This window comes from Neopelma chrysocephalum, unplaced genomic scaffold, assembly GCF_003984885.1.
Source record: "Neopelma chrysocephalum unplaced genomic scaffold, ASM398488v2 Primary Assembly neopelma1_97, whole genome shotgun sequence".
In the NCBI taxonomy this organism is placed as follows: Eukaryota; Metazoa; Chordata; class Aves; order Passeriformes; family Pipridae; genus Neopelma; species Neopelma chrysocephalum.
Window position 1 is genome coordinate 1,731,424 of NW_020897760.1, and position 26,651 is coordinate 1,758,074.

General features: G+C 41.1%; 1 protein-coding gene across 4 annotated transcripts in view; it reads left to right on the forward strand.

Annotated features, from left to right (window-relative positions):
• Window positions 1-712: 712 nt before the first annotated feature.
• Window positions 713-26,651, forward strand: part of LEPR (leptin receptor) — a 30,382-nt gene continuing 4,443 nt past the window's right edge. For 3 of the 4 annotated variants that reach the window (XR_003536059.1, XR_003536060.1, XM_027694425.1), the window contains exons 1-17: window positions 713-840; window positions 4,651-4,709; window positions 7,118-7,420; window positions 8,386-8,503; window positions 13,355-13,560; window positions 15,538-15,683; window positions 16,333-16,477; window positions 18,401-18,697; window positions 18,853-18,970; window positions 21,590-21,789; window positions 22,643-22,791; window positions 23,038-23,197; window positions 23,288-23,370; window positions 23,945-24,161; window positions 24,903-25,085; window positions 25,601-25,696; window positions 26,082-26,184. Coding sequence is in view for 2 of the 4 variants with exons in the window: in XM_027694425.1 (XP_027550226.1) it covers window positions 4,670-4,709; window positions 7,118-7,420; window positions 8,386-8,503; window positions 13,355-13,560; window positions 15,538-15,683; window positions 16,333-16,477; window positions 18,401-18,697; window positions 18,853-18,970; window positions 21,590-21,789; window positions 22,643-22,791; window positions 23,038-23,197; window positions 23,288-23,370; window positions 23,945-24,161; window positions 24,903-25,085; window positions 25,601-25,696; window positions 26,082-26,184 (2,564 nt within the window). In the remaining 2 variants the exon portion in view is untranslated. Of the gene's footprint in view, window positions 841-4,650; window positions 4,710-7,117; window positions 7,421-7,519; window positions 8,135-8,385; window positions 8,504-13,354; window positions 13,561-15,537; window positions 15,684-16,332; window positions 16,478-18,400; window positions 18,698-18,852; window positions 18,971-21,589; window positions 21,790-22,642; window positions 22,792-23,037; window positions 23,198-23,287; window positions 23,371-23,944; window positions 24,162-24,902; window positions 25,086-25,600; window positions 25,697-26,081; window positions 26,185-26,651 lie in introns of those variants that run through there. The other variant, XM_027694426.1, reaches the window with a different exon arrangement.

Below are 26,651 nucleotides of genomic sequence, written 5' to 3' on the forward strand. Positions count from 1 at the left end.
TAACTTTTGCGTGTTTTTTTTTAATTGCAAGTTCCTGTTAAATACGTGGTATTGCTTTACATGTATCAACCCTTTATTCATCAGGACAAACACTGAAGTACAGAAGGGCCAAAATGCATGTCCCACCGCAGTGCCTGGCAGCTCTTTGAAGGCTGGAACTTTATTTTCTTCAGTAAAGTGCTGTGCTCTGAAGGGGACACGTGTTCAGGGAATCACAGAATGATTTAGGTTGGAAAAGTGCTCCAAGACCAAGTCCAACCGTTCCCCCAGTACTGCCAAGTGCCACACCAAGACGGCGGGGATTCCACCTCTGCCCTGGGCAGTAATTTTCGCAATTACTGACCCTGACCCTCCCCTGGCACACCTTGAGGCCATTTCCTCTCATCCTGTCCCTTGTTCCCTGGGAGCAGAGCCCGACCCCCACCTGGCTCCACCCTCCTGTCAGGGAGTTGCAGAGAGCCAGAAGGTGTCCCCCCCCGAGCCTCCTTTTCTCCAGGCTGAGCCCCCCCAGCTCCCTCAGTCGCTCCTGGTGCTCCAGACCCTTCGCCAGGCCCGACGCCCCTTCCCCCGGCACCCCGCGTGTGTGTGAGGAGCCGTGAGGGGGAGCGGGGCGGGCGGGGCGTCCGGGCGAGGCGGGGCGGCTGAAGGGAGCGGGGCTGGGAGAGGTTGAGGGAGCTGGGCTGAGGGGAGCAGGGAGAAGCTGAAGGGAGCCGGGGGAGGCCGAGGGGGCCGGGGCTGAGGGGTCGGGGCTCAGGGGACCGCCCGGCCGGGGCTGGGCGGCGGAGCGGTGGCCGCGTCGCTTCGGCTGTCGGTCGGGACTCCGGGAGCGAAGAGAAGCAGGTCGGTGAATTTACTTTTTTTCTCTCTCATTTCCCGAAACATCCCCCTGAAATTACCCCTGATCGCAGCCGGTGCGGGAGCGTTGCCTTCCTCTGGCAGAATCCAGATTTTAGAGGCAGGCACGGTGTATCCAAACCGGCCCTTTCCCTCCGTCTGTTCCCCGAGATTCAATTCTGAAGCAAAAGAAAAATCTCAGTGGATGTGGGCTGTGAATTCCTGATGCTGCAGGAGCTGTGATAGCTCGCTCTGATAGAAGAGCACTTTGTAAACTTAATTAGTGATACAGCATTTATAAGCAGAGTTTATAATGAGAGCCCTTAGCTACCAAGCGTGGCTGTAACGTGGTATAACCCCTAAGTGCCAGGTAAGCGCAGGAACTCTGCTTACTGCAGCACATAAGAAAAGACAGGTACATGTGAAAAACCACGAGGGCAAGTTTTTATTAAAAATGCTTTTCTCTATTGCCAGCTTAAAATCAGGAGTATTTATGAAACTGAAGTCTCTCAGATTGTGTGTTGTGAATGTGCACAAACTTCAGTGCTGTGGAGTGAAGATGCAGGAGAAAATGCTGCTGGATCTTGGGCTAGTGATGGGAACCTGCCTGTGAGCAGCATGAGTATCTGTGGGTGAGAGGGTATTTTCGGTACAAACAAGAGAAATTGTACAATCTGGAGAAACTCTTTAGAGTTTGGGACATTTTACTATTGAGTCTCAGGGGAGAGGCCCCACCAGCACTCTTGGAGTCTGATTTTTCAGCTGTACTTTTGCCCAGCTCGGGTTACCTTGGTTAAAGTTTTAGTATTAGAAAGCAAAATTTTTCAATGCAAGTCATACACATTTCTACTTTGTATGTTCCACTTATTCCAAACTCTTTATTTATAATGATATCTAATGTACTCAATGCCAGACAAGTGCAATGAAATTCCATGCCCAGGAGGGTCTTGCCCAAATCAACAGGACTGGGAAGCCCTCAGCACCCTTAAAGAGCAGGTCAGAAGATGCTGTGCAGAGACATTATTACTAAAATATTTTTATATTTTATAGAGGTTTTTAAAATATTTAAAAACAGCTGTGGTGCAGTGCTTGCAAAAACAGTTTGTATGACTGCAGTATTATGTTCCTGTTTCCCATTAACAGTCAGCTGTTGGTTTTTGGGAGGGTGGGAATGAGAAAAAGAGAGCTCTAGACTCTGTGTGTGTATGTTATGTTAGTTAGGGAAAAATAGGAGATCCTGGAAATTAGGTTTCTACACAATTCTGTAGGCTTTGAAATTCATCATTGGCTCATTGCAACACTTCTCATGTGGTCTCTGTGTCCCTGTAAAAGTTGGTGAGGATTTTACAGCTGAGTTCAATGGTGTTGGGGTTGTGCTGCTCTGCTGTGTCTGGGATGGGTTGTAGGGATCCACCAGTGCCACCCTCAGTTCAAATAGGACAGGTAGACCTGCATTGTTCTGCAATCCCCTCCTCACCTCAAACCTCTTCCTGAGGTTCAGAAAGGAGACGTGCAGAAATGTGAGTTGTTGAGACAAGAACCTGAAGAAAAAGGCAGCTCCAGAAGGAAAAGGAAAACTTTCAGTATATTTTCTGTGCCCAGTGCAGGTGTTTGCAGGTCCTGCTTCTTTCGGGCTATGCTGAAAATGTTTTCCATGTTGAAATGACAGTGGATTCTATGACTTCTCACTTGACCTGTAAAGAAAAATGATCTTATTTCGTTGCTGTTCTCCTTGCCTGGGTTTTGATTTTAATCCAGTGTTTTTGTCAAGGCAGGGACTCTACTTGCTGAAATGTTTTGTGCAGTGGTTGGCACAGAGAAGAACACACTATTTACATAAGAAATTGGAAATTTTCTTATACACAACAGCAAAGTCAGTGGTTCTGGAACACAGTATTTTAAGATATATGTGTTAAAACACACTCTGATTCCTTCCTTTTTATGAACACTTTCCCAGTTATGCATAAAGTGGTTTGTCCTTGCTGTGTTAACTTACTCGCTCTGGGATAAAGCTATAGTTACAACTTTTAATACGTCTCCTTATTTAGCTCCCTGTTCCCTATAACTGTTCTTGTGAAACTTGTATTTTTTCTTAGAGTGAAGTTAAAAATTCTGACCAGTTCAATATTCTCACTGGAAATCATTTTGGGAAGCCCTCTGTGGTCCAATAATACATTTATTCTGCCCTAGGATTTATCTGTAGATATCTCTTTTTACCTAATTCCCCTGTAAAGTTTACACAAGGAAGATTGAACTTTGAACAGAAAAATGCTGGGGATGTGCGGCTTTTTGATCATGGACAGCACTGATTCATGGATGTCGTTGGAGCCAGGATAGGAAAATAACTCCTTTGTAAAAATCAATGTGACAGAAGTAGGAAGAGAAGATGTCCAAGCTGGTCTGAACTCTATTTTTACCTCCTGGTCCAAATATTGTTAATTATGGTTGAATTAGTGCTGACATCAGAATCTCTTTGATTACTCTATCTAGTCATTTTTCTGGCAGAATCCTTGAGGTTGGAAAAGCCCTCCCATATCATTGAGTCCAGCCTGTGGCTGATCCTCACCTTGTCACCCAGCCCAGAGCACTGAGTGCCATGTCCAGTTGTTCCTTGGACACCTCCAGGGATGGGGACTCCACCACCTCTCTTGGCAGCCCCTTCCAATGCCTGACCACACTTTCCAGGAAGGAACTGGCAGCTGTGTTGAGAGGCAAATTGTCCTATGAAGCAGGGGTTAAAGCTTTCCTCTTTAATTGCTGAAAATGTAGCTTAAATGTACCCTGATTATAACCTGGTGAGTGGGAAGAAAAGTGGATGGGACTGAGTCATCTTGCAGACCACAGTGCAGATGGTCTGTGCTGGAGAAATGGCTCAGCTCTGGCTCCAGCTGAATTTTCAAGGGGGAGACAAGAATCCTGGAATATTGTCACTTCACTGGTCAGTTTTCTGCATATATATATATATAATACTTATATATATATATAAAACAGTTCATGCAGCCCCAAACTGGAAGGCCAGTGGATTACATAACCTTGGCACTGACTCTTTTGGCTACACTGATGTTCTCAAGGAAACTTTTCTCAGAAATATTTAAGGAATGGAATACTTTGGAGGGATTCCCTCAATATAATTTCTTGCCCTGACTTGAGCTGTAGATTTTACTCATCACTCAGTTCTGGTTAAATACAACAGCAGCCAAACTCTGTTTTATTCTGATATCTTCTGTGGAGCTTTAAGCATAAAAATGCTTATATTTAGATTTTAACAGAATTTATATAACTATTGGATGAAAACAAAAAAGAACGAAGTACCTGAAATGAAAGAACAGTATTGAAATAGTACTGTAAAATTTAGTGAAATCTTCATGTTTAAATGGGTGCCCAAGTGCTTTTGTCTATTCTGCACTTTGAAAATTAGGTATCCCTTGGACATTTTGGTTGTTTGGGTTTGTAGTGCCTTTCAGACCAAACCCAGAAGGTGAACAATAATCAGCAAAAGCCTGGAGGAGTGAGGGCCCTAATGGTGAAAGAGCTGTATTGGTATTTAATTAGTATTCTAAGCAAAGTTTTTTCCTCAAATGACTTTCTGGCCTGTTCTTCCTTTCTCTGATCCAGTGGAAGGTGTCCCTGCCCATGGCAGGGGGTGGAATGAGATGATCTTCAAGGTCCCTTCCAACCCAAACCATTCTGGAATTCTGTGATTCTGTTTACAAAGGTGTGAGTATCAAATTGACTGAAGTGCACCAAAATGAAACCCTAATGAAATAATAGACTGATAATTGTCAGCTCTCAGTTAATTTTCTGTGTGTTTTTCAGATCAGCTCTACAAAACAAGATGTATTGGCAAATCATTCTGACCATTCTTGTGCTGTTGGGTAAGTTACTAAAAAAATCAGTCTGTTGGAAGTTGTGTAGAATAAAGAGAATCACATTTCTGTTTCCCATTGGTGTCTCAAGTCATGCTACTGGATTAGTATCTTATCACAACATGCATCTAGAATGTACAAAGAACCTGATGTTGTCATTGTGTGGGATTGAAATGTTGACCCTCTCAGGGTTGTGCCTGTGTCTCTTACCCCCCAAAAGCAGTGAACTGACTTTTAAGCTCAGGAAACATCAGTAGAAAGTATGTGGTAGGTCAAGAGACATTCAGATAAATGTCCCAGTCAGAATTTGATAAGATAGAAATTTGTGGGTGATTTGTTTTGTTACCCAAATAGGTCCAAAAGCATAAGGAAAGATCCCTTTTCCACGAGAACTGCAAAGTTTCAGTGTAGCCGAGGTGTCACTGAGTCTGAGCTCTGCCTTTTTAGGAGGCTGACATTCCTGCTTCCATGGGCACAGGGCTGTTAAAGGGTGCTCAACTAACTGCAAATGTTGGATTTAATAAACTTGTTTTCTAGTTGGGAAATGTGTGTAACAATATTGGCAGATGCTGTTCAGGGACAGCTGGTATTTGCCTCTCATTTTTTTATTAAAATAAGAACTTTTTAAAGACTTTTGATGATGATGGTCAGGGAGAAAGAAGACTTTAATCCAGTGAAGTTAATCTCAAAATTTGGGTCATTTTATATCCTTATAAAGGATGAATAAATCATTAGATTTCTGTATCTTTTCTATATACATATTTTTAATATATATATACATCTTTTTTATCTTGCTATATATGTACTTTTATCCACTCAGTATCGAATATTGCATTGTTGACATTCTTTTAAATACTTTACATGATCTGAACATATTGTGTACCTTTAATTGACAAACTTGGATGCCTCAGGGAGTTTTCCTGAGGCTTCCAAGCAGTTTGTCACTCTCTGATGGCCTGTAATGACTGAAAATCAGTGTATCCATGGGTTGGCCACAAGCAGATAACCACAGCTGGCATCTTTAGCCCTGTTAACTCAGATATGCTGCTATTCTGGGCTTTGTCTGGGTCATTTTAGCTTTATTTTTTACATTTCTAAAGAAGTGGGAAGGAGCTGCACACATTTTGACTTGATAGGATTTAATTAATCCCTTGGGGTGTGATATGTGAGGGGGAAGTTGTTCCTCAGAAGGGGAGCTGACAGGCTGTGAATTGGGTGGTGCGTTGGTTGTCTGTCCTGCTTCATGTCACTTGTTTGTCCTTTTTTAATCATATATTAGGGACTAAGAGTCTGTTTGCTCTCCTGCATCCTCCCCATGCAGCCAGGAGGCATATTGAAGCTGGTATTTACAGAGGCACAAACTCTGTTAACTGGGAGAGGAGGAAAGAGCAGGACCCTCCAAGAGTGTGGCAGCACAAAATCTGTGGAGAGAGAAAACTAAACACTTTAACACTCTGCATAATAACACACTGCATCTACTGTTTTTTAAAACTTTTGTACTTTTATATTGTTTAGCTCATGTTTCTGTGCTATTAATCAAACAGTGCTAGAGAAATTCTGTTCTGTTCTTATTTTGGCCCTTGCAAGCATAGAGCATCAATTAATTTCTATCTAATGAACTGCTTAAAATATTTATGCCCTTACTAAGCAAACAGCTAAGTGCAAAGTGCACAAATGACCCACATGCCTTTCTGTAACTAGGGTTTAAGCTTTGAAATCATAGTGTTTTACAGTAAGCTGTTTCCAAAACCCACACTCTCATCATTCTCAGAATCCTTGGGAGTGGAATTCAAGTTCTGACTTACCAACAAGAGCTGCAAATGTGGTCAGAGCAATTTCATTTTGAAGGATCTGATGGAAAAAATTTTTCTTTTTTCTGCATCTCAATTCCCAGATAACGCACCTGGTCATACATCCTTGTAACACAATCCTCTGGTATTTAACAGTTACAGTGTGATTATGTCTTATATTTACAACAGGATTATTTTTTTTTCCTACAGAAATGGAGCTGTGTTATAGGAGCTGGAGTGAATGTGTTCCAGCACTGCAGGGGAGATGAGACTCACACCTGTAAAGTGTGTGAACTTGGGTATAGGATTCACTGTGTTTTGGATTATTTTAAACCATTTTAACCCAAAGAGGTTCTTCCCCTACAATCTTGGCCTTATTTCAAGAGGCTGAGAAATTCAAAGTTTAGGTGTTGTGAGTTTGAGCAGAAACGCTGACATCTGTCAGCTGTGGCACCAGTTCAGAGGGGATGTTTTTAATAATTGTGTCTGCAACTCATAGAAAAGCCCCTGGAAACAGCCTGATTTTCATGTTGTGAGTGTGTTTCTGTATAACATCAACCGCTCCCTTTTCACTGACAAGATCAACTTTTTCATTTATTTCCAATATCTTTGCCTTTATATTTGCAGACTTTCTTCAAATGGCAGTTGCCCATTGTATGGTCCATCCAATTCCTCCCAGGAACTTTACATTACCCTGTGTGCTGCTGAATGAGACAGCTTTGAGCCCTTTCTCTGCCAGAGTTGAGAGTTGGTCTGGTTTGAGGAGAGACCATCGTAGGACATCTGAAATCAAGCCTCTAATGAATGAAGAAAGTTTTCTGTGTTGCCTTTGGAGTGACAACAACATTGATTGTTCTTTGTACAGAGCAAGCCTGCAGGCAAGGAAGTTTATTCCTTCAGAAATAAATATCTCTGCTTCTCAAGAAATAGGTGGGTTTAGCATTCAAGGGCAGAAGAAGTTACTTCTTCAAAAACAGGTTGGGTTTTTTTGTTGTTTGGGAGGAGAGGGGTAGGTTGTATTAGTGGGGATTCATTTTTATCCTGGGCACACAACACAGTGTGGTAAAATACTTCCTCACAGAGGTCTGTAGTGGAAGATGAAGGAAATTGTAGAGCACAGTTTCAAAGGGGAAAAAAAAGTTAGCTGCCTTTCTAGGGGAGTTCTGAATAAAATATGTAGCACTGCATATGAGGATGTAAGCCCAGAACTTCAAAGGAGTGTACACATTATGAGAAATATTTTATATATTTTTTGTGGATATGGGCTTTAAACTCCTTTAGGAGGTGGGGGAGATGGAGAGCAAATGGCATAATTTCTACATGAATTGTGATGCATTAGTAAATATCCGTACATGGATTAGAATTATTTTTTCCAAGGCTGTTTTTCTCCTGTAAACCCCAGTCTCTGAGGAACATACTGGCCTGCAGGAATCTCATTGAGCTCAGTAGAGTAGAATTTCATTTTCCAAGAACTTCCCCATGGAACAAAAGACTCTCTGTTAAAGTGCGTCCCACGTGTTGCAGTTGTATGTGCACAAACCCCCAGCACAGCCACAGAGAGCTGTACCCCTTCACAGCAGCAACACAGCAACCAGCAGCAGCAGCTTCATTTTCTCCACCCTGCAGCCTTGTCCATAAAGCCAGGTAAAAAACAGTCCTTCTTTAATAATGCCAGTGCAGCAGTACTGCAGACTGGGAGCCTTGCAAGTGTCAAAGGGCATCTGATTCAATACAGATTATTCATAAACATTTGCACATTTGTGGTGCAACCTCACCCTCATGAATATCTGTTACTTGTCCTCTCTTTGTGAGTGAATTTTATCCTGGCTCTTCAATTGTGGTTTTATTTTGTTTTAATATGGGTCAGGAGTGGGTAATCCCTTTCTTTTGTTTAGATTCAAACTGGAACATGGAATGTTGGATTAGAGGCAAGCTGGACCTGTTAGTTTGTAACCTGCGGGTTTTGAGCTTGTACTTGAGAGAGGACTTGAAGGTTAATCTTTTATATGCTGGGTAAGTACAGACTCTGTTAAATTTAGCACTATTGACATTGGAAATCTGAAAGCATTTTATAAAATATCAGCATTCCAAGTTGCAGCACAGTGGTAGCCTGACTTTAGCAAGCAGATTATGTTATGTACCTTTGTCTTCTCTAAAAGTAGCCTTAGACAATATGGAAAATTTGGGTTTCTTTAAATGAGAAATGATTGGAATAAAGAGTCTTCCTCCTTTGTGTTTTCTGTGTTTCTTAAAATGCTTTAGTGAAATCAGTGTTGATTTGTTAAAGTTTCTTTGCTGCTGCAATTGCTTACCTTTAAGGCTGCCCTCTTGGTTCTGCCTTTTATTTGCTGTTGACCATAATATTGTCTCTCTTGAAGTAATTATGGTGCTTAACATGTAATACAGTGCCAAATGCTACTCTAATCCCAGCAATGCCTCTGAGAGACACTCACCTGTGCAACTGTCACTGTGGTAAATATTCTCTGGAACGGTGATAGATGGAATCATCCTGGCTGTGGGTTTGGTTATAAACCAAATATATATATTTTGGTTATAACCTGATTTGTTTATAAAAAGATCTGCGTGATTCCATGAAACACACAGTTTTTTCTGAATTACTGATGGGTTGGAAAGAATGACATAAACACAGACACTTAATTTCTTTAGGAAGTAGGATAAACTTAAATAGTTGATTTAGTTGCATTTACAGGTGATATCTTTTACTTAACAAACTATGTCTTGCCACAAATCATCCCTGTAGTCAGGGTAGAAAGCAAATGTATTAACTAGGAATAAATATGGTTGGTTAGCTGACAGAATACTCTAAAGCTGAAATCAAATTTTGATTAAGTTGGTTCTTCATTACTTTGATTTCTGAAATACCATTACACGGGTGTTTATGGGAGTAAATCTGACTTTGCCTCTGTTCCATCCAGTCCCAACTGCAATAGGATAATCTTTGCCAGTGATCCCAGGGCAGTAGTCTCTGTACTGAATTTTTTTGGTATGCCAAACATCCATGAACAACAGATTGGAGTTCCAGCTGGGATGAAGAGGTTCTTTGTGTTATGAAGGGAATTCAGTAAGTGCCATGCAATTTAGGAGAGCAGGCCCTAAGGACTCACCAGAGTCCTCCTGGCATTTCTCTGTTTGATTCCTCTTTGCTGCAAAGGTGAGATACAGAGCAATGTCCCTGACATTAGAGAACTTGTTTCACTCCAAATTCTGTATTTATATTTTTCCTTTATGATCCCTGTGTGCTGGGAGAGCAGCTAGTAAAGCATTTCAGACTTTGGTAAGGTGACAGCTTTCCCTGTTGGCTTGCTGATACCTTAACATTTTATTCACATGAGCCAAAATACCTTGAAAACATGCCCAGTTTTAAAAATATGCATTCCTGGCATGTGTTTCTCCCTGGGAGTCAGGAGACCAAGCCAGAATTCTCACATACAGGACAGGCAGTGCACAAAAATAATGACCTAGAAGAATCCACAACAAAAAAGCTTGGGTCCTTCCCAGCTTTTATCTTTTTCAGCATTAAAGAAATGCCCTCTTAGTTTGCACATCCACAGTCTTCCTGCTTGTAAATGGTATCATTGGAATAGAAGTATTTTGTTCTGCCCAAACCAGTGCCGTGTTCTGGGAGAGGCTCAAGCAAAGGTGATGATGGAGCTTTACCTTCCCCTTGGCTTGGCTTTGAGAGAGGAAAGATTATTCCAAATTAGATAATTTAGATTAATTGTCTACCAAAAGTGATTGATCTTTCTAGGACTGTTGTAAACCCCAGTGGTTAATTCCATGAGCTGAAATGCCTTACCCTTAGGGATCCCTTTGGAGTGACACAGATGAATGTTCTTATCCCTTGCCCTTTCAACAGATGATGGTGTATAGAGTGCATTCATATTTCTGACTTATTTGAAGTACCTGTGGGGCTCTCCTTTAGTTCTGGGACTAGACTCCCATATTTTTGAAGGATAAACCATCCAATTAGCCTCAAGACTGGTGTCTTAGTTGAGTGCATCAGTCATACACCGAGCCTTCTTCAGCCAAAGAATATCAACCTTTCATTACAGATTTATCCTCCCATGAGCTCAACAGCCATCAGATGTTCTGCAGTTTAACAGGGCAGCTTGTTCAAAGAAGGATTTTGCTAGAGCTGTTATGTATCAAATACACTGGAATATTTTTATGGAAAGTCCTTGAACCCTGGACAGCTCCATTGATTCCTAATAAAGGTGATGCTTGCACAGACAGTATATAGAAATACTGAGAGCAGAATTACAATAGTACCTTTATTTCATAGCTGCCTGCATGGGTTGTACCTTTCCTGAAATTAGAGGGATGTAGAAGTTCATGTATTTCTTCCTAAAATAGTTTTGACTTTTTATTTTCAGTTCGTTTTTCCAGTTGCAAGAATATGATTGAAATTCACTCAAGACATTTAAAGTCTAAAAGTTTGCCATGGGGCCACAGATTAATGTAGCATAAGTAACATCACCTTCTGAAGTAGGGTTGAATAGTGCACCAAAGTATAAAATATTTAGGAGGTGTTAAGGTAGTGACTAAATCTGTGACAGGGTTTGGAGTGGAGGAGAAAAGCAAGCCTTGGGCACGTGCCCTTGCTGCAGTATTAATTATTTCTGTGGTTCAGGGCATGCAGTATTTAATTTTTTTCCTCCTTCTTATGCTTTAGTCCCATGTTTCCAGCTGAAAGTCACGCTGCCTTTCACTTGTTTGAAGTTTGCCTCAAATTTCTCCTCTCGTTCTACTGTGTGAGGGCACTGACCTCTCCTGAACTTGTGAGGGTTGATGAGTCAGTAGCACTGACACTGGCACAACAAGGAGAAAAACTCTTTACCATTTTTCCTCCTGTACACTACTTTTTGGGTGCAAATAAGTTCATTTTGATGGTTAAAAATTGAAATAATGATTAGGAAAATTAGAGGGTGGGGTGGTGGTAACCAGTTTCCAGATAGATCAGATCAAAGACGTGGTTTGATGAAAAGACTACATTCTTATGAATTGATTGTGGCTTTTTTGAGACTAATAAAATCAGTGAGAAACAGTAGAAAGCAGGGAAACTTAAAAGAAAATTCTGCAAAGTCTTTGAAAGAAAATTCAGGAGAAAAAAGCGGAGCCACAACTATAAAAACAAAATAATTCCAAGTAATTTAAAAGCTCTGTGTCTGCCAGATGCCGTCAGCATAATTCTTGTGTCCTAAAGTCTGTGAGCCCTGCTGAAAATGATTTTGGGAATGACAGTATTGGCTGGCTGGAACATTAATAAACATAAACTACATCTTCGTAGGAACTTGCATAACTTGTGGAGTGGTTACTGCAGAACACAGTGCTGTGAGGGCAGAGTGGTGCTAAGAATCCTTGCTTCCAGCCTTAGAATATCCTAAACCGAAGGAGATGCACCGTGTGTGTGCTGGTCAGTGCAGGATGGGGGGATGAGGCTCTGACTCAAGATGAGCCAGGAGTGACCCTGGTGGGGTTCCTGCAGGCCCAGTCTGTGCTTTGCATGTGCTTTTCCCATAATCCATAATTCTTCTGTTTTGACCTTTTCCTTTTTAAGTAGGGCAGAGAATGGTAAGAGAAGCAGTGAATCATGCCCAGTCCCCCGTGCTTTACACTCAAATAAAAGTACTAAATAGCAAATTGACTAAAACCAAAAAAAGCACAGAAAATCTTGTTCTTTCTTTTAGTTGTCTGCCCTCCCTGAATTCCAGTGTTCCAATGAGTCATGCCAGCTATAAAACTATTTAAAAAATGTACAGAAAGATTCTTTTCTCTGAACTTCAGTTTCTTTCTCTGAATTAGTAAAACAAAACCCTTACTGTACAGAATTTATTCCAAAATTACTTTGGAACAATTCAAAACAGAAGCTTATTTTTTTTTTAAAGATGAAAAGTCAAAAGCAGGAAAGAATCCAAGGTGGTTTAACTGTCAGGATTTGTCTTGGCTTTGCTGCTGTGAGAAGTTTGGCCACAAATTATTCACACTCTTAAATTCCCTACCTTAGGGAGGCCTGTGCCATTGAATACCTGCAGGACTCCATAAACATGGAGCTGTGTTTGGAAGAGACTGAAGAATATCTATGGATTAGAAATGAGGATAAAGAATACTTTGGGAACTGCTGGTTCCAAGGAGAGTAGGTTTAGATGGGATATTGGGAAGGAATTCCTGGCTGTGAGGGTGGTGAGGCCCTGGCACAGGTTGCCCAGAGAAGCTGTGGCTGCCCCATCTCTGAAGTGTCCAAGGCCAGGTTGGAGCAACCTGGTCTAGTGGAAGATGTCCCTGCTCATGCAGGGGGTGGAACTGGATGGGCTTTGAGGTCCCTTCCCACCCAAACCATTCCATGATTATATTATTACTTGTAATGTTTAATTGTAGCAGAAGCTGGAAGGAATATGAAATTGTTTCAATATTATTTCAGTGCTTCATGAAGAGGAATTAGAACATAATCTCAAGGGAGAGGGTGCAGGGAGCTGCCACTTAGTCCACTAACTTTGTGTGCTTGAGAAGGATCTAGGAATGAGAGCTTCAGGAATCAGGAGCTAGTCTGACTAAACTATGAGTATCATCTAGTGTTGTAACACATTTGCTTTAAAGCCAAGCCTTAGGAATACTTTTAATGAAATCCTGTTAACTGCTTTACTTGGAAACCATTTCAAAAGGGAGAAGCGGCAAAGTCAAAGCCATTAGTTACAATTTTTACTTTTTTACTTTTTTCATCAATTAATATTATTTTTTATAAATAAACCTTATCCAGATGGACAAACCTCTTGAGATATAGAAAAAATACTGGTTTGTTTTGGTTCATGGTCTGTTTTGGTTCATAGTTTGTTTTCCCCTTTGTAGCTCAGAGCTGTCTCTGGGAAATGTGTCCACGAGCTCTCTCCAGGGGACTGTGAGGGTTGCTCAGTGTGACTGCACTAAGGATGACACATGTGAGTGTCTTGTGCCCTCTCTGAGGCTCAACCACACCTACATCATGTGGCTGAAGATGCTGGTTGGTGTGACACCTCTGTGGTCACCTTTGATGTCAGTCAAGCCCATTGACATAGGTGAGTATGACCTATATTTTCAATTGTTCTTAATGGGCAACAGCAGCAGGATGTCTCTCCTGGAAAAGAAGGGCACAGACAGGACAGGAAAAGGCTTTCTGGGATTTCTCAGCTCCTAATGCCTGTCTGGGCTCCAGTACAAACCAAAGTGAGCAGAGGCCAGGCAGTCAATGTACTTGTTATTTCTAATTCTTTCCTTTCTAATCAGGGCCTCTCTGTGTCTCTTTGTGGGGCTGTGGTGGAGCTTTTCTGTCCATGTAGCTGAGGACTTAAAAACTGAGGGGAGAAAAAAGCTGCTCCAAAAGTTACTTAACAAATAAACCCACCTCTTTTCACAAGCAGCTTTGTTGTCCTGCTGCTTCCCTTCCTTACACATTCAACACCAGCATTGTCCAAGTTGGAAAACATTCCTCTGTGTTTGATCAAGTTAAACTCTACTGACATTATGAATTTGATATGTGTTGCTGTCCAAATATGCCCAGTTACTGCAGATTTGGGTGAATTCCATAAAGGCAAGGAGTCTGTCAGCTGTGGGGGGGGGAAACTGAAGTTTTATAAACTTGTTATTAATTTAAAAACTTATGAGTTTTATAAACTTCTTCCCAACTGATGTGCTTTGCAGACAGGATCAGTACAAAGTCTCTGGGTAAGCTGGTTTTGAAGAGGAGAGGTTGCGTTTTTCATCTGCTGCTTTTAAATTATGCTACAGGAAAAAATTAAAAATTCAAACTTGAGTCTGCCAGTATTTAAAATGACATAATTAGTTAGTTCTGCTTAGTGAAGTATGTTTTAAAAATGCATAATATTAGTATATGTTCTGCCAAGATTTAGCTCAATTAAAATTATTTTGAATGTAAAACTATGAATGCTTGTGTAATGTGTATTTTATTTGCTTATAGTAGAGCAGTAGCATCAGCAGAATAGAAATCATTATCTGTGTTCAGAAAGTGTGATCTGATTCGTGAGAGTGTGATGTAAAAGCCTCTGACTTTGGTTTTCGAAGCTCTGCCTCCTCCCAAATCACTCCCTGCTGGGCTTCATGAATTTAATTGCTTTGAGATGGTTTATAAGTAATAATTAAACAAGATCTGACTTAGTGGAGTGAATTTATACTGAAAATAAGAACAGGTTTGTGGTATAACTGAGTGAGATTCCAGTAATATTGCTTATATGAGACACTTTAGAGAGCTGGAAACCCAGTGCAGATGGAACTGGAAAGGAACACATCCCCACTGCCCAATGTTTTGGAAATGTTTTCTCTTCAGTTTTGCACTTGCTGCTTGCCCTGCAATGTTTTGTAACAGAGAAACTGTGAATGAGGACAAGGCCAACCAAAATACTGATGATCTGTAAAGGTCTGAGAAACAGATAGAAGTAGGATCTGGGGTTCTTGGCTTTGTCTGAGGAAGTGGGACTACAATCCTAGTGATCATTCTCAATTGCCCATCCATTCCCCTCTCCAGAGAGTTCTCTCCATCCTCATGGGAAATTTCCAAACCCTCCATTTTACTTTGCCCTAAGGTAGCTCTTCTAGAGACCTTCTTTCAGAACCATAATCACTGTGGAATATTTAGAAAGTCCTTGTATACAGTCTTTGTATGAGGACATTATCTCCTGTCTTCTGAGGAACAAATTGATTTGCTCAGCTCTCCCATCCTTCTCTTACCCATCCCCTCTTTTCAGCCAGGCAGGGTAGTGCTTGGTTGCTGGGAAAAGTCATGGCCCAAGGCAAGGAATTCATGTAGATTTAAGGCAAACACTCAATGAAACAGCATTTTGTGATCACCAGCTATATAACAGTGCCAGGGCACGCTTTTCCAGTGATACTACACAAAATCAGCACCACATAGCAGCTGTAGAGCAGCTTGTGAAAACTGAGTTTAAAGAGAAGGTGTGAGAGAGTGTTTCGGCTCAGTAAAACCCAGCAGTCACAGGCAATGAGGTTGGAGCTGAACTTATCAATGAATTTGTCTGCAGTAAAGCCTGAACCTCCTTTGAACCTGCATCTGGAAATGACAGAGGGAGGTCAGGTGAAGATGTGCTGGTCTGAGCCTGCGCTGCTGCCATACCCTCTGCAGTACCAAGTGAGGATCTCTGCAAAGCCAGGGCACAGCACTTGGCAGGTGAGGCAGCTCCGTGCTCTTGGATTTCCCAGGGTTTTCCCATGAAGCAGTGCAGATCAGGGGGCTCTCCCAGAGCCCAGGATTTCTCACAACCCTCCTTGTCTTTGGGTAGAAACTCTGGTGGGTTGAGGAACATGGCAGGTCTGGTGGAGCTGGGCGTGGCACATTGCCTTTCCCTGAACTGGGAAAGCTGGACTTTACATCTATAAAGAGCCATTACACAGGGATGAAAGGCCCATTTCCTGTTGGGTCTTACAACAAACTTCCGTCTTTCTGTTTGGATGAAATCCTAGATTCTGTGAAGTCTAAAGGCAAAGCCTTTTACTTTCAGCAACCCCCAAATTCTGTGATACATGTGTGTATGTTTAATATTTATAGATTTTATTAGTGAGCTGCTTTTTCTACCACACAGCTGGCTCTGGAATAAAAAGCAGCCATTAATTAGCAATCCATAATGAAATAACTTGTTTTCCACAGAGTTATGCAACTTCTACCAGAATCAAATTCATAGTAAATTTAAAGAAGAAGGCTTTTTTACCCAACTTGCTACCTAAAAACTACTCTCTAGACTAATTATTTTGGCTCCCTCTGTGTCTTTCTCTTTTCCTGTTTTATTATACAACAATAATGGCTTGTGATAATCCAACAGATGGTTCAAGTTGCTCTGGAAGCCTCACTGGCCATTGACAATACCCTACTTGATTCCTCTTACTTGGTTCAAGTGAGGTGCAGGAATCACCAGGGTCTGGGGTTCTGGAGTGACTGGAGCACACCATATGATCTCAGTTTGGGAGGTAGGTCATGTGCAGTGAGTAGTCTTTTGGAACAGAACAGATGTCCCAGTTTGTTTGTTTTGTGGGATGAGTTTGAGGGTGTTATGAGCTGAAAAATCCTGTGGAAGCACTTTCTCCTTCTGCTCCTCTTTATGCCTGGCTTTGCCTGAGGCTCAGCTCTTTTCTCTGTGCCAGACTTGCATTAGGAGTTCTGGATAACATGGGCAGACTGCAGTGGCAGCTCGTGACACCTCCATGTCTGTGCCTTGCTCACCCAGCACCTGTTCAGATGCAGGAAAAGCTTTTTCCAAGAGTTTTTCCATTTCAAAAGGCAGTTTCAAAAGACAGTGCTGAATCTCTACTCAGTACAAGATTTTTCTTCTAATGCTTTTTCTCACTTTGTAGCTGAACTGAACACCCAGAACACAGCTCAATGTACATTTAACAACCCATTTAGGTGTGTAATGCTGTGCATAAACTGACTTTCTGATTTTTTTTGTTGGATTTTTCCATGCTTTGCTTAGGATTAACTGGAGATGTTTTGGCCTGTGCTGTCACAAGAATCCTCTGAACCATTCCATGCCAGAACTAATGCTTTACCCGAGCCCTTACATGGATATCTCTTACTGTGGCTAAACATGTCATGTGTGTGCTTAAACCAAGTACTAAGGAAAGAATTAGACTTTTGAAATGGAGCTTTTTCCCAGGAAAACTGAAAATACACAGACCCTTAAGGCAAATAAACATGATACACAGGATGCCTGATTTTAGGTCTAGAGGCCTAACTGGCCATTAGTGTTTTGGATTTACATTTATATAAATATATACATTAAAAAAAATGTGTCTGTGTATAGAACTATATAACTTTGAGAATTTTTTAGGGGCGAATACACATTTTCTCTCTCTCACATATGTATATACTGATAATTTTCAGAGAAGGTTTATGAGTGTATTGAGAAATACAGATTTAAAAGAGGTGCAGTAGTTACTGTTAGATTATTTTTTATTAATCCCATTTATGGGATATGTAATTCTATTAAAAATACATCTCATCAGCAGAATAATCCCAGTGTGACAACCTGATGGCAGCAGAGAGGGGTTAATTTCTTCATGCAGGGAGTTCTGGTTTTTTACAGTTGACCAGCCTCATGTTCTGATTTATATTTAACATGAAAATCCTTGACAGTGACAATATCCTAAGTGTGCTCTGCTCTCTGAGCAGGCCTGTATTTTGGGGAAATTCTACAAATCTCTGAAGTGGAAATTCCTCAGCTGTGGAAAGTAAACCTGACCTTTTAAGGATTTTCATGCTGGCTTTGGGATGGTCTTTGGCAAACTGCTCCATTCCAGCAGGTGTTCAACACCTGTACCTCCCCTGAGTCCCTGACTGATGGAGGCTCAGCTTATGCATCTTTACATCCTTGGGAAATTCAGTGTCTTTATGCCTGGGTGAATTTTTGTACTGCTGCCACCATTTGGTGTTAATTACACTGCTGAGATTGTAAAACAAGGTTTTGAGACTTTAATCTGCTGACTTCGGTAGGGGCAGGAGCAGCAACTCCTGGAAAGATTGATTAATTTTCTTATGTTTCCCTTGTGCTGCTCTGTGTTGCTTCCACTGCACCCTCCAGTGATTTTCTGCTCATTTCACTCATGTTTGCCTGGCGATATTAAAGTTTATTTTTATCAGAATTTACAAACATCAGTTATGGAGAGAGACAGTCCAAGGGTAATTTCTGCTCCTCTGCATTGCAGTTGTTAACAGTGATTAAGAAGTTAGAAATACAACTGGATGATGATAATGATAATGATAATAATAATGATAATAATAATAATGGTGATGATAATAATAATTGTAATTGCTATTTTCTAGCTTTTATGTTTTCTTTTTGGTCAGTTTCTAATCTCAACAGCTTTTTTTCCCCTTTCTTCCCTCTTCTGCAGCTGAAGTCCTGTACTTCCCTCCTCAGATCCTGACCAGTGCTGGTTCTAATGTTTCATTTCACTGCATCTATAAAAACAAAAGCAAGATTGTAGAGCCCCAGGAGGTTGTTTGGTGGCTGAATTTAGCAGAAGAAATCCCAGCCAGTCTTTATACCCTTGTGAGCGATCGCGTAAGCAAAGTTACTCTTTTCAACTTGAAAGCAACCAAACCTAGAGGAAGTTTCTTCTATGACACATTGTACTGTTGTCACCAAAGTAGGGAATGTCATCCTAGATACGCTGAATTATATGTAGTAGGTAAGATTCCAGCTGGATTTTAAATTCTCCTTTTGGTGCATTTTAATAGTAAGGTCAGAATATTTCCATTTGAACTCCAATAGCTTTTATTGAGCATTTTTTTTTGTCTAAACCATTGTATCTTTATTAATAAGCTTTCAATGTGTTTTAATTAGATATGAATATTAATATTACCTGTGAAACAGATGGATACTTGACTAAAATGACTTGCAGTTGGTCTGCAAACCTGAACACGTTGCTCCCTGGGAGTTCCTTGCAGTTAAGATACTACAGGTATGTAGAGCTTTTAATTCTCTCTCTATGATAGGAAAGCATTGCTCAAAATATTATGCCAGCAAAGAATTATGAATACATGCAATTAGAAAATTCCAGTTTCTGTAAGTTGGATTTCTTCCAACTGGAACTCCAAAGGTATAACTGTGTGTGCAGAAGGGAACCATAGATACCTGAGTATGTGACATACATACTATTTGCGTTTTTCAGCATTTTAAAAACTGTAGATGCACTTTAGGAGCTGGCTCTCTTCAAGTAGTTTGCTTGGATCAGTTATAAAAATTATTCTTGTTGCTCATATTAACAAATGGTAAAGAAATAAGGATAAAACCCATTCACAGAGTGTCTGAGCACTGGAGCAATGGCCTGGGGGGCTGTGGAATCTCTGTCCCTGGAGACTCTCAGATCCTGACTGGATGGGACCCTGGGCAACTCCATCTGTCTTTGAATTTAACCCTGCTCTGAGTTGGATGTAGGACCTGGGACCTCTTGAGGTCTCCATTCAATCTTTGATTTTTCTATAATTCTGTTATCTTTTTTTCTATATAGGATGAAATAAATTCATTCCAGATGGAAAAAATCTTACTTAGAGAGTCAAATCTTAGTTCATGAAGTGGATATTGCATCTTTGACTACAGCAATTCATAGAATCCTAGAATCCCAGAATGGTTTGGGTTGGAAGGGACCTCAAAACTTGTCTCATTCCAACCCCCTGCCATGGGCAGGGACACCTTCCTCTAGACCAGGTTGCTCCAAGCCCCATCCAACCTGGCCTTGAACACTTTCAGGGATGGGGAGTTCTCAGTTTTGCTGATGTTTTGTTTTCAGATAGTTTAATTTTGTCTGTCTTTTAGACAGAGCAGGAGAACTGGGATGTTGTGTGGAGCAAACACATTATTGTTTGCAAAATACAAACCTGATTATGAAACCAATGGTACCATCACCCTTATCTTCATTCATCTGCACAAATATTGCTCCTGGTAGTATTGTTTTACTATGAAACTAAAGAATCCCTTTGAGTTACTGATAAATTGAGCTTGAGAGTTTCCTAGAACCACTTTAGTCTTTATATAAACAAGACAGACAGACAGACAACCCTTCCTGAGGAAAAAAATCTCCAATCTTACTGCTCTGTTGGACTGGATATGCAGAAATTTTGGCAAACTACTGAGGGCCTAATCCTTTGGAAAGCCAGACTGTCTTCTCTGTTGGAGGTAGACTGAAATTTTGAAGTATCCTGTACCAAGGTGAATATTTCGCAGGGTTTTCTGGACTAAATAAATAACTGGAATGCTTGAAATTTCAAATATAGGCTTTTCAGGTAGGATTAGTGACTGGCTGACTGCTAAGGTAGGTTTTGTTTAAACTGTCTTCACAACTATAATGAGTGTACTACTGGGCAGGGAGCTTGGAATAAAACCCATGCTGCTCTTGCCATGTTTTTTATTCCCACCTTTTCACTGTTCAGGTCTAGCTAAAAATGTTATTTTCTAGTAGGAGGTGATAATCTGTACATTTGTTAGTGTTCCTGCTAGATCAAAGAGTGACTTTAACACTGCCTGCAAATCCTTCCCAAATGCTGGTGCTTACTGTGATCCTTCTTTTTGTTCTTTTTTCTTGTTGTTTGCTCATAGTAAGATCTGAAAGAGGAGAAAATAAAAAAAAAAAATCTTCTGAGTTACTGCTGCTGTTAGAGTTTGCAGCTGAAATGCAGCCCTGCAGTGATGTGTGTGATGGTTTGGCTGCTGGAGTTTTGTTTTGCTTGGGTTGTTACTACACCTTCCTCTACAGTCAGTGCTGCCAACAGAAACAGCTCCGAAAGGATCATTCTGGGAGAACAGGGAATGCCAAGCTAAACCTCCAAAGCACAAGGCACTGCTTTAATCAGTATTAAACTGGACAGGAAGAGGAGAGATTCAACCAAGTGTAACTCTTGTGGTTTGTTGAGTAACTAATACCCTCTCTGGCCCCTCTCACCACACCCTCTGAGCTGTGCACAAGCTTAGGAGAAATTTGAAAACTTTCCATTTCCAACAAGTTATCCAGGCCCATTTTATCCAGAAGCCAGTCTCCTCTCTTCTGTTGCCAGATGTGATAACTGTATTTTAAAAGCAGCCTCCAGAACTGATATTTTATGGGATTTCCATCTCCTGGAGACCTCACTGTACATGTCTGACTGGTCTTTGTGGCAACTTTCCCCTGATTTCCAGTTGGTATTTTGGAAGTTATTCCTGACTGGAGTGAATTCTTGGCAGGAGATCTGCCTTGCTGTGTTTATTGCTAACACCTCAAATCACATGATTGATGAGTTTATGGAGCTGCTCTTGCCGTACCTGTTTCTTCTTGTCATTAGTCTCCTATCAAAACATTTTGCACTGGGGAGAGCCTTCATGTCCTGCTTTTTCCAGGCAAAGAGCCAAAGCTTTGAGGAGTGACACTGCAGTGCTATTTAGCCATTTAGTGCAGATTCAAGATCTGCCCAAATAATCATCAAAACCCCCAGGATGGTTCCAGTGACACTATTTGTTTTAATTACCTCCAGACTTCTATTTTGTTGTTGCCATGAGCAGCTTAGAATTGCAATGTATCAACTGAATGTGGGTTTTTTTCTCTTTTAAGGAGCCAAATTTATTGTTCTGACTTTCCAAGCCCATCTCCAGAATCAGAGGTGAAAGAATGCCATTTGCAGAAGAATCATTCCTACGAGTGCACATTTCAGCCTATTTTCCTTTTATCTGGATATACTCTGTGGATAGAGTTCAAGCACTTCCTAGGAACACTTGAATCCTCCCCAGTCTGTGTTATTCCAGCAGATGTGGGTAGGTTGAGGTTCATGCACATCTCTTTTCACTTGTGACTTTGGATTTCAGTCCTTAGATGGTGTAGTTAAAGTTTTCCACAGCATTTAAAATAACTTAAAGAACATAAAAAGTTTGATATTGTCTTGAATTACATGTTATTTCCGTACATTTTGCTTGGCATGGGAGCAGATTGTAACTGCACCTAATACCTGTAAAATTAAACATCCAGTTTTGCATGTGTTTTTTCCCTACACAAAATACAAGTGTTATATTGAAAAAGGCAGCTCATTTTTTAATTAGGTAATTTTTGGTTATCTAACTTTTCATACCTCCTATGTCTTCAATTAGTTTCTATTTTGATAAGTAGGGCACTGTATGTGTTATTTACACAGTTATATATTTATTTAAGATCATGGGGACTGTTCATGCTCTTTCATACTTATGCAAAATTTCTTTTGTGACACACACAGCACTTAAATTTGTATAAATCAAAGGGCAGGAGCAGTGTTTGAGTGTTTTCAAAAACTCAAAAATGTGCAAATCACACTTTATAATCTGTTCTGTGACTCAGAGCATTCATTGGGTATTTTTTAGACACAAATGTGAACATCTTTAGCTGTTTGTCCCAGAGCAGGTACTGAATGCCAGCACCAAAATAACTTGTTGTGCTTTAAATTAAAATGAAACACAGGGAAACGTGCCCATGGATTATATGTTTGCAGCACAGTCCTACTTTCCTTGGAATTGCAGAGGCCACAACATGTTACCTGCTACCCCCAGGATGAGGAGAAAGTAATCCATGATGATTGGATTTAATGAGAAATGTCAGTGCAGATATTACAGCCATTTTTTTTCTCTTCCAATTTTCCAGTGAAGCCGCTTCCCCCTTCCAATATCAGAGCAGAACTCACCAGGAATGTGGGGCTGCTGAACGTGAGCTGGACAAACCCTGTGTTTACAAACAGTGATCTGAAATTCCAGATCCGGTATGCAGTGAACAGGGAAGAGATTCCATGGGAGGTACTGTCTTTTTTTGTGTGAATTGGAGCAGGAATCACTGCAGTGTTGTCATTTAGTGTGTAGCTGGTTTATGTGGAATATATGGCGTGGAAGCAATCAGAGGCATAATCATTTGCAGTATCTAGCAAAGGAATATTACTGATTATCCCACTTTCTCATTGGATTAATTTTCAGGGATTTTGACTCCAAGAGCTGCCTAAATAGACTTTTGCTTTTATTTTACATTTTTTTAACCTTCTGTCACAGGTCTGTGAAGTCTCAAACACCCCAGGCAGCTCAGCTGTGATAGAAGTTGAGCAACTCTGTGTGGAGTACGTTGTCCAGATGCGGTGCAGGGAGCTGGATGGATCCGGGTACTGGAGCGACTGGAGCAGACCAGCCCAAACACTTGTACAGGACATCAGAGGTCTGTGTCCTGCCAGGGGCACTTTGAGATCTGGGCCAGTGTTTTCCAGACTGAGGAGTGACACTGTTCTTCAAAACTGTCATTTTGCAGCTCCCTTGCAAGGCCCTGAATTTTGGAGAATCGTTACCGAAGATCCAGCGAGGAGGCAGAAGAACGTTACGCTCGTGTGGAAGGTGAGAGCAGCCACATTTCAGTCTTTAATTTTCATCCAAAAAATGGAAAGAAATGCCAAAGAGGGAGTCTGACAACCACATGCTTCCCTGTGAGGCAAACTTAGGCAGTCATTGCTTGTGGGACTTGGGATCTGCCTCTTGCTTGGCTAATCCTGGTGAATACTGGTTATAATACTGGGATGCGGTTGGAGGTGGTTTTTCCTTCTTGGCTTTTAAAGAGTGATGCAGGACAAAGTCCCTCAGTGCCTGCTCACTCCTGTTTGCCCATGTTGTGTGCAGTTGGCTGCTCTGGGTTTTGAACCCTAAAAAATGTGTGAAACAGTGAATTACTATAGGAATCTAAAAGTTTGTCTTTCCTTGTTCTGGGAAGAGACAGAATTAAGTGTCAACTCTCTGAGAGGCACAAGGAATTAAATCTTTACGTGGACTCCAGTGCCTTGGCTAAAAGGATAGGAGCCAGGCTACAGAATATATATATATTGGGTCATATTTTCTTAAAATTGGCACTGCCCAAATAACACTTGCTTTGGAAATCAGAGCCAGGGGAATGAATTAATGCCCATTTTTGTGACAGCCACTGATGAAGAACCACTCGTTGTGCAGCGTGAGCCGATACATCATAAAGCACCAGACACCAGGGAACACCTCCTGGGTGGAATATGTTGATCATGGCACCACCTGGTCTTTTCCATGGACGGAGCACACTCACACCATCACAGTTTTAGCCATGAATTCTATTGGAGTTTCTTCAGTTAATTTTAATTTAACTCTCTCACAGCAAATGAGCACAGGTAAGAACAGCGATGAACAGCCATTTTGGGAATCACAAAGTATCCTTGTAATGCTCTTTCTTTGTAATAAAATTCCCTCTGTTAGAATAAGAAATGCTTTATGGGGATACATTCAGCACCAAGAGAGCTATTTGAAAACTGAAATTTCCATTGTATGAAAATCCTAATGATCTTTGGGTTGGGAAAAGAGTTGTCTGTCACTGGGCTGACTTCCCTCCTAACAGAATATGAAGTAATTAATCAAAGAAAAATGAAATCCTACTGTAGAACTAATCTTTCATCTACTTTGTCTTGGGAACACCCAACATTCCTGCTGGGGAATGTGTTGTTGTTTCCAAAATGAAATGTGGTTGTGTGTCTGGCTGCTCACCTGATGGACTGCCAGGGTGCAGAGTTCTCAGAGGTTTGGCTTGACTTCCTGAGTAGCAATTCATGGTTTTGGCTGCACTCTGCTGTGTTTATTCCTGACAGTTCAGTATTTGCTGATAATTTTTGGTTAAGGATAAATAAGGAGGTGCACATGAGAATTGGGATATTTGATGTCTGTAAGAAACTTGATCTATTTAGCATTTGGGACTGGTTGGTGTAAACTGAGCTTAGAGAGGAACATCTCTGCTGATGTCAACTGAAGATCAGGCTTTATTTGGTAGGAGATAATTAAACAAGTGTTCAAGTGCTGAAAATTATCAGTCCTGTATAGTTTATGGGATGTTGATCGTGGCTGTTCCCCCTGTTCCTCAGTGGATGCCGTGCGGTCGCTGAGCGCTTACCCCGTGAACAGCACCTGTGTCATTGTGGTCTGGACTCTCTCACCCCAAATCTATATGATAACATCCTTTGTTATTGAGTGGAAGAACCTTAACAAAGAAGAGGAGACAAAATGGGTGCGAGTTCCTCCAAATATGAGTAAATATTACATTTATGGTGAGTGTGCACTTGAAAATATAACACATAATATGTTATTTTGCTGAGCTTTTGGAGTCCTATTTTTATTTCTGATGTCTTTCATGGTAAGGACCAATAGACAAATTTTTGATGATCATTAGGGGATTGACTGTTTTAATAATCAGGTTAACAGAGTGAGGCTCAGGAGTGTGTTCGTTTTGTGGCAATACAATAACATTAGTTCTGAAATATTGAGCACAGAAGCTAATTAATGTGGTATGTGCTTTTTATTTCCATTTTGGCTTTAACCTTAGAAGTTTTTACAGTAGCTCCATGAAGACGTTAATTCCATGACAGAATAATGCTGGATTATCCAGGATGGATTAATAGTTTTAATCTTGTGATATTAAAGTAGGGATCTATAAAGGATGATTTCCCTTATTGCCTTCTCTGGGTTGATCTGAACTCTGAACTGTGACCAGAGCCTCTGTGGAGGGAATTGTCTAAAAGTTGGATAATATTTTGGATTCAAATGTCTGATTTCCTCTTTCCAGATTACTTTATTCTGATTGAGAAGTACCAGTTCAGCCTGTACCCTGTGTTTGCTGGAGGAGTTGGCAGAGCCAGAGCAACGGATCAGTTTAGCAAAGGTGACTGACAGGATCTTTGTCCTTGTCTTTTATGAAATAGGAGCTTGTAAAAGTGACCTTTAAATGCAAAAGTCTCTGTCTTAACAGAAAAAAATGTCAGTAATGAAGCAATTGTAATGTGACTACAAACAGACTTCAGTAGCTTTAATTTGAAAACTCTATGGGATGAGTTCAGTGAGAGACTAAATTCCTATTTTAAATAATTCCTTCCTTTTTGTCTATTTATTCTCAAGGGAAAGGTTTGTTGATTTGCAATGACACTGTTTATCAAGGCTATTTTCCATTTAAGCAGTTGTTTCTACTGTGTGTTATTTCCCTGTTGCAAACTATTTGTTCACAGACAAATTATTTTTCTGCATTATTATCTGAACTCCTTTATTTCCAGGTGGATTTGAAAATGAGAATAGTGGCAGCCTCTCCGTGGTTCTGCCAATAGTTATTTCAACCTCTGTTTTGTTGCTGGGAGTGTTGCTGGTTTCACACCAAAGGTATGTTTTTTGTTGTCATCTAGAAGTCCCAGATGGTGCAGCTTCACTGGTCCCAGTCTGCTGAACTGGTTTCACAGAATCCCAGACTGGTTTGGGTTGGAAGGAACATTAAAGCTCATCCAGTTCCATCCCCTACCATGGGCAGGGACACCTTCCACTGTCCCAGGTTGCTCCAAGCCCCATCCAACCTGGCCTTGGACACTTCCAGGGATGGGGCAGCCACAGCTTCTCTGGGCAACCTATGCCAGGGCCTCCCCACCCTCACAGCCAAGAATTCCTTCCCACTATCCCATCTAACCCTGCCCTGTGGCAGTGTGAAGCCATTCCCCCTTGTCCTGTCCCTCCAGGCCTTTGCCCAAAGTCTCTCTCCAGCTCTCTTGGAGTCCCTTCAGGCACTGGTGGGTTGGGGTCATCCAGCACAGACTGTCTGTACCTTTGATAATTTGGAAAACTGCCACCTGGTATGT